We start from the raw sequence: 15,359 nt of genomic DNA, 5'->3' as shown, positions 1-15,359 counted from the left end.
GAGAGTGTTTTAAATCTACCCATAAAGCTGTTATTATCATTCTTTTCAATTATATTACAATGCACAACAATTAATTATATCTAATCCTTCTCACAGAAGTGTTTACAAGCAAAGAGATTACCTCAACTTTCTTTCAATAAAAGCGTAGGACTTCTTATGTCCCTCTTGGTATTTTACTCATCTTGCCTTTCTGTACTTAGGATTATAATATATTATTTGCCCTATTGGAATTTCCCTATGGGAAAAGAAACATCAATTCTTGTCAGGCATGATCTTTAAACTATATTTTGTATGGGAAAAATATTCCCACATATCTCCTAATCAAGATCTAGGATTTAGCAAGGTAACTTCAGCTCACCACCTCCACTCATGTACAGCCTTGCTGTGATTCATGTGAAGGACCTTTCTGGATATGGAATCCTTATACATGTATTACTCTATCTCCTATTTGTAGGACTTTTGCATAGATACACTCAAAGCAGAGATCCAATTTAAACTGATGAAAAACCTCATTGACATCAAAGCAAACAGCCAGGGCTACTTGAGCAGCTGGTGCAGCACTGGGGGATTGGATGTGGACAGAGAAACTGGTGGTGCTGCATGCATGGAAGGAATGTATGCTAAACTAAACTCACTCTGGTCAGGGAATCTTTCATTTTAGTTTCAGATTTCAGGAGCCTGTGTTGCACAACCTAAACCAGCTCCAGGACATAAACCAAAGCACTGTGAGTGAGAATAATCAGATTCCTTTTGAAAGATCACTGCTGATGTGAAATAAATGCTAACTAACATAGATGCGTCCATGCATCTAAAGAAGTACATTACACTCAGGACAGTTTTGTATTTGTATCCTTTGTATTTATTTTTCAGAATGCATCCCTGTCTGGGCAGATGGAGGTGTGGAAAAAGAACGATTTCAATAGCCAAACTTGTGGTTGGCAAGGTCACAAAAGTGGTTTCTGTCTATCAGGCTTGTTTTCTGCATATTCTGAAATGATGATCCTTTTTTTTTTTTTTTTTTTTTTAGTGAAATAGTACTTCAGTGTTCAATTTCTCTTAAACCAAATGCATTCCACAGATATTAACTTCAAAGTGGAAAGTTTTCCTCCAGGAGAGACCTTTCCCTTTGAAAAGGAGAATTGGTTATCTGGAACACAAAATATGACAAATTATTCTCAACTATATGTTTCCTAGACTGATAAAATCACCTGTCTTCATATTTTTACTTCTTTTCGTAGAGCCATGTTTGACTATGACAAGAGCAAAGACAGTGGGCTCCCAAGCCAAGGACTCAGTTTTAAGTATGGAGACATTCTTCACGTCATCAATGCCTCGGACGATGAGTGGTGGCAAGCGAGGAGGGTCACTCTGGAGGGAGACAGTGAGGAGATGGGAGTTATACCCAGCAAGAGGAGGTGAGTTCTGCTTCCTCCTTCCTGACTCGTTGGCCATGATGTTAAAATATTCCATTTTATTACAAAAACAGCTTGCGTCAATCTATTGAAAAAACGGGAAAGTAGGGGAAAATACCACAGTCATTATTTCACAAGCTGGATGATAAGGTTTTCACTGTGAGATTTAAAGACTTTAGGCTGTTTAACTGTACTGAAATGAAACTGAAATGGTGGCTTTATTATAGTGGATTAACATCGTACAGAGAAAGGCAGGCTGGGAGACAGAGTGAGAGCACCATCTAATAAAGAACGTCAGCACAGAAAGAAAACCCAGAACCTGAGTCTGGGAATTAGCTCCAAATTTGAGGTAGAGCACATGTTTTAATGTCAGGGTGATTAGCCATTGCATCAAACCGTTGAGGGATGTGATGAATGTCTTGACATTTTCAAGTCAAGGCTGTATGTCTTTCTTTTCTGAGAGTAATAGAATTAAACTGCTGAGCTTGTGTGATGTAAAGAACAAAGCTAAATTACATAATGATCCTCTTTGACTTCAAAAACTGTTAATTTAATCTCTGCCTGTCTGGAAACTGATGGATAATCAATATTGCAGTATGTTTTTCATGTAATGTAAATGAATGCACTTTTATCCAGTCTCCAAGCTAAATCTAAATCTTTCTTTAGCTGTGATGGATTCATGCTGACTAGAAGGGAGAAAATAGACATCTGAGTCTTACCCTTTGTTTCTATTGTTTACTCTGGGTGCTTTTGTAAAATTGGCCACAGGTCTCTGATAGTATCAGGACTATGGCACAAATAAGTGTTACTTTGTGCCTCTGTTGATAGTTGCTATAGAAAGGTCAAGAACTGAAAGAGTGGGAGGAAAATGAAATCTGTCAAACCACATTACATTTCTCTTTTGCAGCAATGCTCCCATACTGCATATAAACTTTCTATTCCTAGCTATTTCAGCTTTAGCATTAATATAAAAACGATCATGCCCATTTTATATAATGGGAAAATGGGTTTTTTGGTGCTTTACAGAGCGCCTGCTGGCATTTCAAGGAGAGCTGGCCCGGGTGCTAGTAGAGCTCATGGTAGCCCTTGTTCTAAATTACATAAAAGTGAACTGAAAGGCCTTCAGAACTCTTATTGACATTAGCCCTGCAAGGACCTTATTTTCTCTAATCATTACCATGTTTGAATAACAGCCACTAGGATTTTCAGAAAAAGGCAATCACAAATGGGAAAAGGGGAAAGTCTGTTCAATTACTACCGAGAGAAATAGTGCACAAAGCTCACACACAGTGCGATGTGTACCTCGAAATGCTATAAATAACTATCAAACATCATAAAATACCTATAGGGGAAAGAATGACAAAACAAAGCAACTGATTCAGATGTGGAGTTGTATCTTCTATAAGATGGAGAGGATGCAAGCGCCTAAGGATTATTGGTTTAACTGCACAGTGTTGCTTTCAAGAAGGACTGAAAACAGAGGCTTTCTAGTCAAGGTCAGACATATAATATGGCTTGGAGAAAAGATGTGACTTAGAAACACTGGGAGGGAAAGAAAAAAAAAAAAGAGAAAGATTAAAATAGATTGGTTAGAGTCAAAAAAAAAAAAAAAGGGGGGGGGGGCTGAAATTTGAAAAGATGCAGGTCTAGTTACTATGCTCTCTGCTTGTCATCCTGATTCTTCACAAGTGAATCTCAGCAGCCTGAAAAAATCAATGTATCTGATTTCCTGCCTGCAGTAATATAGTGATGTGATACACCTCAGCACGGAGGTTGCTATTGTTTCATGAAAGTTTTCAGTTATACAAGGATATTTTTGCCAGTGCACTGAAAAGTGGATATGACTTCCTGTGGATTCTGGCCACTGAGTCCAATAAGCTCTTGCCAGCAATTTCTGTGGGCATTTATACCACCGAGGGTGAGGATGAGCAATCAGTACACAGTGACCTGAGCTATATAGAATAAAACTCATCAGACTTGCTGGAATACACTAATTCAGAGTTGAATTTCCTCTACATGCACTCGTTATTGAATCTGAGAGGCTCAGTCCAAGAGTAGTCCTGGAATTCATTCATCTGACTGAATACAGACATCATGTAAGCTGGTTTCTCCAGGCTGCTGTTATACGTCTTGTAGTTTATATGGGACTTTTTCTATAAGAATTGCATTGTGTGTAATTGGACATCTTTAATAACAAGGTTCTTCATTTCTTCATTTGCTTTAGAATTTGTTGGTAGTGTTTTTTTACTTTAATTTTATTTTGGGTTTTTTTTTGTGTGTGTGCATGTACATGAGTGTTGTATTTGACCTCCTTCCTTTGCCCATGCATTTATCCTTTGGGACTGCAACAATTATTTGCATTTTGGGTCAAGGGGAGGCTGTACAAATCCAGGGGTTATTAGTGCCAGAGTGGGTCTTTAGTGTTCTGGTTTGCTCTCTCTCTCTAGTCCTACAACAGCTAATGTATAATCCCCACATTTTTCATAAGTGAAATCATTATGGAATAGCTCTAAAAGCCACTAACCTCTTCAGTTTCACTTTAGTATGTATGCTTATGTATGTATATAGATGTTTATAAAAATATAAAAATATATGTATATACACACACAAAACCATGACACATACAATATGTTATTTCTTTAAAGCATTGTATAATGGTAATTGCTTTCAAGCATTTACTCTTACCTTTCTTTTTAATATTTTTTCAAAAAGACACCTTCAAACAATGACATTGCAGCATAAGCTGATAAGATAAATTTTGCAGAATAAATCAAGACTCCAGACTCCTTTTCTTCTCTATGATGTATGTGATACAGCAGGAGAAATCATAATTTGTAATTGCGGGGGAGCTGCCACTCACTATTCTCTCCAGGATGTTGTGTACATTACCAGCCTTTATCTCTTAGTGATTCAATAGAGTTTGAAAGATATTTGCCTTTAGATTTCAGGGCTGCCTGTCAATGTGGACTTGATGCCTTGTTCATTGTTAAATTATGAAGTCAAACTTTAAGAGGGAGTTTTGGAAAGTAGCACGGCAGCTAAAGGAGGGTTTCTGAAAGAGTGCGCACGGAAATGACAATGGCCTTGTGTTTCTCCATTGATCTGTGCAAGGACCAAATCTCACAAATTGTTGAGGAGGTCATCCCACTGAGGGATCTAAATGTTCTTCAGTGCTATAGTATTGCTGTAACCCTTTCTTCATCTGGAGACAACATTTTGTCCATTTTTTATGGACATTTGTATGTATTTGCTGTTCTGCACCATGGTTCTGAGGTAGAAACCAAATACAGTGCTATAAAAGTGAGTGTTATGATTCTGGATATATTGATGTTGGCTACAACAGGACTTCAGCATAAGAGGTTGTAAACCACCTAACCTGTGTTTTAACAGTAACCAAATAGCTGTTACCATATAGTATTAATAAACAAACATAACAGGCCAAATTGGTCCTGGTTCCACATCCACCACAAAGATTTATCCAAGTTATGCCTACAGTGACAGCGGAAAACAGTTCTTGTGCCATAGAGGATCTCCCAGGTCCTGCGACACACCTTCAAGTCCTATACCAATGTCTCAGCAGCTTATGGTCCTATTTGAACACTACATTTAACTACATGAATTACTAGCTGATCATCAGAAATTACTATGTTTTATACTAGAATGGCCAGTAGAATTATATTTTCATTGGATTTTTATTACATTTAGATGTATCAATTTAGATTTTAATTTCTACATATTTTTCACTATAATTTTTTGTTTCCCTTTTCAGGTTAAGTAAATGGGCTCAACTTCCCATAAGGGGCAGTAGCAGGCAGAGCAGCCTATTTCTAAGACTCCCTCCCAATGGAAATTCTTACATTCAGAAAAGTCAATTAACAAAAAGCGTGAAACCAATGTGCATAAGTTAGAGTGTATTAAATTCTTCCACATACACTTTAATTCAAGAGTACAGACAATTTAATTTGCTGTGGCACTGATTTTACAACTCTTTTTTTTGTGTGTGTGTGGGGGGGGGGGGGGGGGGGGGTTAATTGCAATCCCCATACAATAGCAATCTCCAACTTCATGAATGGCAAGCTTTGGTATTTTACAGGTTGTGGCACCTCTGATCTGTGGATCCAAAAGGATTTTATTCTGCAGTGTCATACGCATTGCCCCCAGAACAGTCTTGCCTAAATTCTTCCTATTTCTATTTACTTCCTATGTAGGCACTCAGGATTTGGTCCTGTAACACTAAATCATTCACATAAACCTTCTGCTATCTACAGGACTAAATCACTTGTGTTGTACATCACTCCAAGATTTCCATTTTCAGGTAGCTGAAAAAATTATGTAACTCGTATCCCTGTTATATACCAAATAAATGTGCGTGATGGCACCACACAGTTGTGTTATCAAATGGACAGCATGCTCACAAAGCACACATGTAACCACACTTTCCTTTGAGAAGAAAATGGGAGAAAAAAAATAAAAAGCAATGTTTTGCAAACATTTGTAAGGACAAGGAACAAGAGGTTTCCTCAGAACAGAAGTCCCCGTGGGCAAAAAGCCAGTTCAAATTTGTTATTCTGCTCAGCTTGGCAGAAGGGCATGTTTATCCACTCAAGTGAATTTTATTTTTAATGGTCTCCTACAAACTGTCCACCTTTCTAAATATCTCTTAAGACTTTAATCCTTAGATGATAAAACTTTTTTACATGGCATGATCTTGTAAGCTTTGTCTATAATTAAAGTTACCTGACTATACTTACTAACCTAACGGAAACAAAATAAATACAGAGTAAAATTGATATGTATGTGTACTTATAATTCTCTTGTTGTTCTCTAGCAATTATGGGAAAAAAGGAAAACAGCCCCTCACTTTTAAACAGAATAAGGTTGTTCAACAGTTTTATGAGAAGTCGCTTCCCACTGGCATTAGGTCTAACATTTTCATAAAATATTGACCAAGGGCTCAGCTGCTTTCTATAAGCGAGTGGCTTTCCTTAGTGAAGATGGAGATCTATAAGAGAGCATGTTTTCTCCTAGTGAAAAATACACGTTCTGTTGCCACTTCAGGAATACTCAAAAATAATTTAGCGAATGAGAGCTTATCGGTATACTGTAACTTAACATAAGCAAAGCTAAACAGTGCAAAGAATAGAAGCAATGGAAAACTGTGCACTGAGTCAACATATTTGGTCTATAAATAGTGATCTGCATTGTCTGTTATGCTTCACTTGATGTAATACAACAAATGTATGTTTGTTGCAGGCACAACAAATGTAAAGTAGATATCCTGGAAGCAAGACATGAAGAAGCACATTAGCAAAGATGTAAAATACAGCATGTTCTGTCCAGAATCCATTTTATACTGCATTCTTCTATGCGATAACTCTCCTTTTAACAGTTCTCATGCTGGATTTGAAAATTGCTTTAATTCTGCAGAATGCCTCAGTGCCAAATCTATGCAAATTAGGTTACTGTAACCATTTTATTTGATTCCAGACACCAGTTTCTTATTTGCATCCTTACTCTACATCAGTGATTAATTAGTTATTAAAGATTAAAGCATGTCTCACTTGGTATTTTACATCTCTACTGAGAAAACTGATTAGTGCTTTTATAAAGGCACTGAGAAAATTCCTAGTGGTCCATTAACCTCCAACAGTGGGGTTTCACAGTTCATGTCTGTCTGAGTTGTACTCAACTTCTTTTTGTTTTTGGTGCACAAAAAAGAGCAGAAAATCTCATTTTGAAGAATCCCAAAGATCCATTTTCAAGAAACAGAATAGTGGTTAGATATTACTATGCCTTTAGATGCTTCATTACAGTAGTAAGTTCTCATTCTTCAGGAGATGAGTCAGAAGACAGCAACCAAACGAACTAAAGTTTCAAATTTGCTAGTGAGGAAACACTGAAGACTTCTCCACTCCTTTGACGATACATGGAAAAAGGAGAATAAATCTTGATCATTTTTGAAAAAAGTGCTGCAAAGTGTTTGCTACCAAGAAAGATGACAAGGTTGGGAATCCAGGTAGAAATCTGTCTTATTACATCTCCCTGATAGAATCATAGATTAGTTCATCCATATGACACAGTAACTCTGTCCTTCCATCATACAAGGAGCCCAGGCAAATAAAGCAGAAATATATGTCCTTCTGTGAGTACAGGTGCCCTGGAATTGAGTGTAGCCACAAAAGTCAGCAATGCCATTCTTCACGGTTTTTCACTCCTCAAGAATTCACCTCCTCTTGAGAGCAAACTCTCCCTGCAGTTGCACAAGTAGTGATGTGGTAACTCAGGACAGATGATAAGTTTTTCTCCCCAGTTAGGGTCCAGGAAGAAACTTGTTATGAATGAGCATCACTGTAGAGAATGACTACACGAGATGTACTCCTGCTGTCCTACATCTCAGATCATCTTAGACCATTTTACTCTACGCTGTAATGTTTCTGCAGGGAACTACACTTGGAGAGCCTAAACTAAACTAAAAGTGGGGGCATGAAATCCACTTTAGTTGTGCTTGATGAGGTTGTCTCCCCATGGAACTCAAGGTTTTCAGTTCCAAAGTCACATTTGGAGAAGGTGGAGAGGTGATCCCGTCAGTGTTTATAATTATCTCCAGTGTGGGAGTCAAAGGGATGGGACTAGGCTCTTTTCACTGATGTCCAGCAACAGTTATAGGCATAACTCATAACTCTACTAAGCAGATTTATAATTAGAAAGGGGCATGAGATTAATGTGTATATTAGTCAATCCTTTGTTGCAAATTTGAGTCTTTGCATAATTTGGCAGATGGAAACTGTTCCCCTTCATTTAATCTTCCGCACAACCAGTTTATAATCCTACTTTGTGCAACAATGGTAAATAAAAAACGGATACCATTCTAAATGAAACATTTCTTCCTTTAAAAGTGGCTTCTTCTGATGATCGTTCAAAGTGTTACCTAAGGGATGGTGATTTTTCTAGCAGCTGAAGGAATGGAGAAGTATGAAGAATTTACTCCTTTGTTATTTAGGCATTCACAGCATTAGCTACTGTGAAAAACTCTTTGTGCTGAACCCCACTTTGTCTTGGTGATAAGGAGAGTCGTGATTTTTTTTTTTGTTAAAATGTAGCAATTGCAAAACTGAAGATACATGCTAAAAGTGCTCAAAGTAGCGTTCCTTTTAAATATTTACTAAGACGTATTTCTAAGAGCTATATGAAAGAAATATAAATACAAAAAGCTACATTAAAAAACTGATATTCATTATTTTTTATTTTCATAATTCCCAACATTTTTCACTCACTTTTTGGCTCTCTGGCAAAAAATGACCCAGTAGCTTTAAGGAGAAATTAAAAAACTTCAGTTCACTGCAGTCTACACTGTGGCCACTCAACAAAGATAAAATCTTCAGAGAACAAAATTTTATCAGGTTTCTCCGGAGCACACATTGAAACAAAGCATTTCAGACATTTGGATAGTGAGATGATATCTTCTGAAAGTAGAGAAATGTACTCTGGGTACCAGAGCAACCTCCTATCATACCTCAAGTCTCTTACCCAATAAATGAACCTATTCCTGTAGTGAGGTTCTGGCACAGCTGCCCAGAGAAGCTGTGGTGCCCCATCTCTGGAGGTGTTGGCCAGGTTGGATGGGGCCCTGGGTACCCTGAGCTGGTGGGGGCCAACCTTGCTCGTGGAAGGTGGTTGCAACAGGATGGGCTTTAAGGACCCTTCCAACCCAACAAGTCATTTTATGACTCTATGATTCTGTGATTCTGTGAAGGCATTAAAGCACCTGAGCAGAAGAGCTTTAAAAGAATTTTATATCCTGGGCACAACCATCTATTTTATGTGAGCCTTTCTCCAAGAGTTAACCCATTTCAACAACACTTCGGGCAGCAGCAGTATTGTATTTGTCCTGAGACACATAAAATTTCAGCTTGGAAGTTTTTGGTTCAGCTATATAATAACTGAAAAGACTTGTATTGTACAAAGATCAGAAAAATTGTAATGAAGAACAAAACTGTGTGTAGATTATGAAATATTTGTAATATTCAGTAGGCATTATAACCATGTATGAACACTGTTGATACATTTGCCTGGAGGATTAATGGCACTTAATGTTGTTATTTATGGACTACTCAAAGCAATGTAGAATGTTTCTGTCATTCCTCATCTTGCCTTCTCTGCCTGTAGATTGCAGCCATTCCCACCTGCTGCTAATTATGAAGAATTTCATAAATAAGGTCCACTCTTCAATCTAATTTTCAACTTTCTTTATGCAGTGAAAAAGAAATGAAGTTAAAAGCAGATGTTTGAGGAAGGTAGAAAGGATTGGCATGAGTTTAAATGTTAACACAGATTAATAAGTTGAATACTGTGTTCATTTGAGGTAGTTATTTTCTCAGAAGGCATCCATCCTATTTAAGCAATTATACAGCCTCAAGTCTTCATTTCTTACTGATGTTATCAGGGGACTTCATCTGCTAGTTTGAGTTTAAAACTGTTCATGTGGTTTTAATAACACAGATTTAATTTAAAAGCTGCATTTGAGCTGTTTCCATGTGAATATTCCACACATACAGAGAAATGCATTTATTCTAAATTTAAACTGTAGCTATAGTAACCAGCATTCACTGTGTTTCAGTAGGAAATATATAAGCCCACTCAGACAGAAGGAAACATGTTGTGCTAATTATCATTCTATCAAAAAATAGAGTTTGTATTTAAAAAAAAAAAAAAAAATACCAAAAACGAAGCAATCTTACTATCCAGACTTAGAAACCAAGAGGTTTAAGAGAATATATTTGAATACCATTTGTGGAAAACTGTGCAAGTTACAAAAAGAGATATATTTGGACCAATTTAGCGGATATAATAAACCTCATTTTTCTCTCCAGATAATATTTATTGTCTAATAAAAATTGAGCTGTTACAAGCTAGCTTTGCAAGATTGGTCTTAGATTTCCTAGAGAAATTTATAATCCTAGACAAACAGTGTTATTGTTTCAATTGTAGGTGACTTAGCCAGTAGATCCTGTAGATGATTTTGCAAAGATAGTAAGTATTATCTTTATAGTTATGACTGTATTAGTCAAGGTAAGGATAATAGGAGCTTTTCCTTTCAGTAGATTTCCTTTGCAGTAGATTTTTCTCTCTGCTTGTGCCTTTCATGGAATTTGATTGCATTTAAGAGAGAGCTCACCCTTTCTCAGATCATTATTAGAGTTACTGGTGTTATTATTCGAGCATATTGCATTAAAAAGTTAAATATAACCATGAGTAAATCTTGTAGTTGGGATGGACTTTTATAATCTACTATATCATTCACCAAGGTAAAACTGCATGTCTCCCTGTGCTGATAGATTTTAATGTTTGCAAACATTTTTAAAATCATGCCCATTCACCAAATAATGGAAACTTTTAATACCAATCCATGTTATTTAGAGACAGAAAAGGAACACTGTCTGATCTCCTTTATAAGCCTATCTTGTATGTCTTTTTTTTCCTTGACGTTGGTGACTGGAAATTGTGTTTTTTCAGTCAAGATTCTAAGATGTGGATGCCAGATATACTTCTTCTGTGCTATTTTCAAGGCTAAATTTTTTAACCATTAAAAAGTAAACTTTGTGTTTTTCTTAATCTGTATTTGCCAGGCTTTAGCTTATTGTCAATTATTTTTTTGTCTCTTAAAGATAATTCTCTCCTACAGAGAACTTGGTATTTTCTCACTGTGAAGGTGTTGCATATACAGGGTAGCATTTCCTTTCCAAAACTGTATTTATTGAAACAATGTTAGGATCAAATAATCACTGAGGCTTTCATTGGAACATTTCAACTTCCTTTAAAAACAGAATTAACAGAATGGTGCAGGCTGAGGCAAGTTGTGTGTTATATTACTGCCTTTTGGGCTCTTCGATCCCATGAGGTGGGTACACATGGGTTGTCGGCTCTGGTTTCCCAGCTCAGGCCATGAGAGAACTGTCAACACAGATGTCCTTCTTGCCTTCTGCTTCTGCACTTCGGTTCATCTTCTACAGATCCCTTGATTCTTGACACTAGATTCATTTGTACTGAGCTGATCTGAAGATATGCTCACCCAATGCATCCATCTGTTAATGAGTGGTCAGTTCCTGGTACCAAACTGGAAATAGACCAAAGAAACTGAAATACATCATTTTACAATTATTTTTGTAATAGAATATTTTTTTCTTGCGTGGCTACACTATTTGGTTACGAGTACCTGTACGTAGAATCATAGAATCGCTCAGGTTGGAAAAGACCATAAGGATCATCGAGTCCAACCACATATTTGTCTTCAGAATCCACCCACTTCACTGAAATAAATCAAAAAAAGAAAAAAAAAAATATTTCCATGCTGCTTCCATGGAGATAATAGTTTTAAAAAAAGACCACCCACCTATTTTGCAGCATTTTAGGGTGGCTGAAAATAGTTATTCTGCCCTGAAGCATTTGTATCTCTCCTCAGATAAGCTCATTTGGGAAAAACTGTAGTTTTAAATAAGCAAAATCTGAAGCAAGCTTCTCTGCACTTGAATATTGTAAGAAATAGCATACCTCCATCTTTCAGAAGACAAATTTAGAATTCATTTCAAAAATCAGCAACAGAAAGGTTTCAAGGACAGCATGTTGAAAACCAATTCAGTGAACCAACATTCATTTTGCAGAGCAAGCTGAGGGCAAGACCTGTAAAAAACCTGTGACATTGGTAAAGACAGGTTTGAAGAACTTTGTGTTTAAACAGTGAAAAGATTTAAATACATAAAAAGGGCTTTACAAAGCTGTGGTCAAACCATCTGCCTGTGCATGGTGGATGCTGTTTTTTGCTGGTTTTGTTTTTTGTTTTTTGCTTTTTGCTTTTTGCTTTTTGTTTGGGTTTTTTTGTTTTTTTGTTTTTTGTTTTTTGTTTTTTGTTTTTTTGTTTTTTTGTTTTTTTGAGAATCAAGGCAAAGTTTGCTCTGAAACATAAAGAAGGGAGCATCCTCTTCCAGTCTGCTCTGGTCAGACCAGCTGCAGTGTTTATCTGACCATCTCATCTGGCTAATCAATTCATTAATATCACTAAAACCTATTCACTTTTATTACTGGATTGCTTTTTAGCTGCAGTGAAGACCGTAATAAGGGGCATTGCTGGAAACAATTTGGAAAATGGGGTAAAGAGGAAGAGAAGTGCTAAAATTCCTATGTCCAACTGCAGTGTCTTACATTTTAACTCATCAGGTGAAACTTTGTCTCTTTAGTTTGCATGCTTGTTGGGAGGAAGCGCTGTTCAGTTAATGTAAGAAAGCCAAGGATCTTTGGAGCCAGACCTGTGTTTGCCAGCAGAATGCTGCTCATGGGCTGCCTAGGAGGCATGGTGGTGATGAGATGATGGTTGGACTAGATGATCTTCATGGCCTTTACGAACCTTAATGATTCTATGATTCTGTGATTGGCTGAGGAAGTGACCTGACATCTCTTACTATTTGTAAAAATTTGCTTTTGGTGTTCACTTCATGTACCATGTGGTCTTAGCAGATTGAGTATCAAACACATCATAGAAAACACTGCTCCAACCAACATGTGGTTCTTTATTTTTGTTTCCCACAGAGTGGAAAGGAAGGAGCGTGCCCGTTTGAAGACTGTGAAGTTCAACGCAAAGCCTGGTGTCATTGATGCAAAAGGGGTATGTAAATAATGAAACCTTTTGAAGTTGCACTTTTAATCATTTTGTATGTAGATAAAATTTCAGCAGCTTAAGGAACCTTGAGTATACAAGGGTATAATACGATGATCTTCTAAATAGTTATTCTTTTCAGAATAATACTGACTGACAATGCCTCCTAATTGGAAGATGCAGTTTTAGATAAATGAAGGTTAGAGAAGAAAAGACTTCAAAAAAACAGTGCACATTGGTATATGCTTAACAGAACAGAGAAAGAAATGTAAACTCCCTGATTTGGAAAGGCGTTACATCTCAAACGAAAGGTTGAATATTAGAGTTCTGAATGCAAATTTTAGGTCTGGAGACTCACTGCTTTGACAGTTATGACAGACATTGAACACGGGTGTGTTTCACAATGGGCCAGCCAGCACCAAATCTGTAAGTTCCCTTCCACCAGTGCTATGCAGCCATGTCGTTCTGCAGCATTTCTTTACTATGCCCAACAATGAGCAGTGCTCATGGCTCTGATGCCCAACATCTTACACACTGCTGTTCTGGCTGGCAATTCTGAACATGAGAAATACCTACAGTCCTGACTGTGGAGGTAAGTTTCTCTGCAGAAGAGTAGCTTACATTTGCAGCACTAGTGAATATTTAACATCAGCATTGCAGGGATTTGCTTTTGAAAACAGTCCAGTTGATGTGCATGGATTTACAAGTGAGGGTTTTCAGAGCAAAACAAGAATTTGGCTGAAGCCACCAGCAAAGAAAGTCTCATTTGGGTTTAGAAAACACAGGGAAGTGCCAAACCTGCATGATGAGATGAAAAAGTCATAGGTAGGGGCTAGCAAAGGGGCAAAACAGTGATTCAGCAGTCCCTTTCAGACCTGCAGTTCTTGAGGTCTGCTGCCCATTTAAAATTCTCATTCTTAACATTTTCTTACTTTATTTTTCCGTTGTAATGGGAATGGAATTACTTCCTTTGTCCTAGATAATCACGTTCTTTTACTTCAGCCTATAACAGATTACCAGAGTGAGAAGTTCCTCCTGTTGCAACACGGTTTATAATGGAGAGGGTCCAAAGCTTCTGCATGCCAGCAAAATAAAAATTCAGAGTTGCAAATACTTCCCTTACTGCCATATCAAACAATTCTTTAGGTCACTGCAAAAGGAGAGTAATTGTACTGATTGAAACAAGTTTTCCTTATTTATTTATTATGTGGAATCAGAGTTCAGCTCGGTATAAAATATGCAGTAAACAGCATTGTGAAATCTTAATCTCCCTGTGTTTGTTAAGGAATCAGTTCTACATTTTTACATTTGAAATGGCCACACTCTGCAAGCCTATAAATTAACTTTGCCATTTATTTGGGGAGATAATATGCTTTATATTGCCAGTGAAATCACTTGTTAAATGCCTATTTCCTGTATATAATCAAAGCCTCAGGGGAATAATTCATTCATATAACTAATGGTACTTATTCAAGTGAGTCTGTCAAGAATTTAATTACCTCTTGATTCCCCAAATCGTTTTTCCATTTTTGTCATCAGCATAACATTAATCTTCCAGCTACTCATGTCAATGTTTGTTTCAGTGTGAAGGAAATAGCATAATTACAGATTGAGATGTTGTATCCATTTGGGATCAAATTTTCTATTGTTAGTGTTTGCTAAAAATCTGCTTCTGTTCATTAAAAAAAAAAAAAAGAAAGAAAATTTAGGACCTTTTTGGAAAGAGATAATGTAAAGGTGTATTTGACAGAGCATAAAAGGAAAAACTGTTCACACTTAGATTAAACTTCATGATGTAAAACGTGGCATTTGAGTACACTTACATGTATGTATATTTTAGTGATCAGCAGTTCCATTTAGTCTTCACTTCTTTTAGTGTTCAAAAAGAAGTGGAGAAAGCTGCCTAACAGTACATGTTTTACTTTTTTTTATCTGGAAGAAATTCAGCCCAAATAATGCAATAATCCCAGCAGAAGTCTTCTGTTTTGAAATCAAACTAAAATTTAGATAGGAATAGGCTTATGGGTTTGTCTGTTGCACCTTTGAGCTCACACGAGCATGGCCATGTGGCCAAGTGGGAGAGGTTTGATGCTATCTTAATACAAAAAAGTTATTATAGACGGTGTGACATTTGTAGTTGGCCAGGCTCTTGTGTCTCACTGAAAAAGTGCTTAAGAACACTCAGCAACACAGTTAACAAACCTGATAGCATGGATAGCTACAGGATAATTTTACAAAAGCCCAAAATCTCTTCTTCAAATCAAACCTGGATGTGTTACCTTATCTAAAATGACTGGCAT

General features: G+C 37.0%; 1 protein-coding gene across 22 annotated transcripts in view; it reads left to right on the top strand.

The window, feature by feature from the left end:
- The window catches only part of DLG2 (discs large MAGUK scaffold protein 2), a 1,005,161-nt gene that overhangs the window by 949,607 nt on the left and 40,195 nt on the right, over positions 1 to 15,359 (top strand). For all 22 annotated transcript variants that reach the window (XM_085216429.1, XM_085216427.1, XM_085216435.1 and 19 more), the window contains 2 exons: positions 1,239 to 1,415; positions 12,993 to 13,068. In XM_085216429.1, the coding sequence (XP_085072555.1) occupies positions 1,239 to 1,415; positions 12,993 to 13,068 (253 nt within the window). The remainder of the gene's footprint in view (positions 1 to 1,238; positions 1,416 to 12,992; positions 13,069 to 15,359) is intronic.

The sequence above is a fragment of the Meleagris gallopavo genome, chromosome 1 (genome assembly GCF_905368555.1).
Source record: "Meleagris gallopavo chromosome 1, MGAL_WU_HG_1.1, whole genome shotgun sequence".
In the NCBI taxonomy this organism is placed as follows: Eukaryota; Metazoa; Chordata; class Aves; order Galliformes; family Phasianidae; genus Meleagris; species Meleagris gallopavo.
The sequence above is the reverse complement of the archived record's forward strand: the minus strand, read 5'-3'. Positions and strand labels throughout refer to the sequence as shown.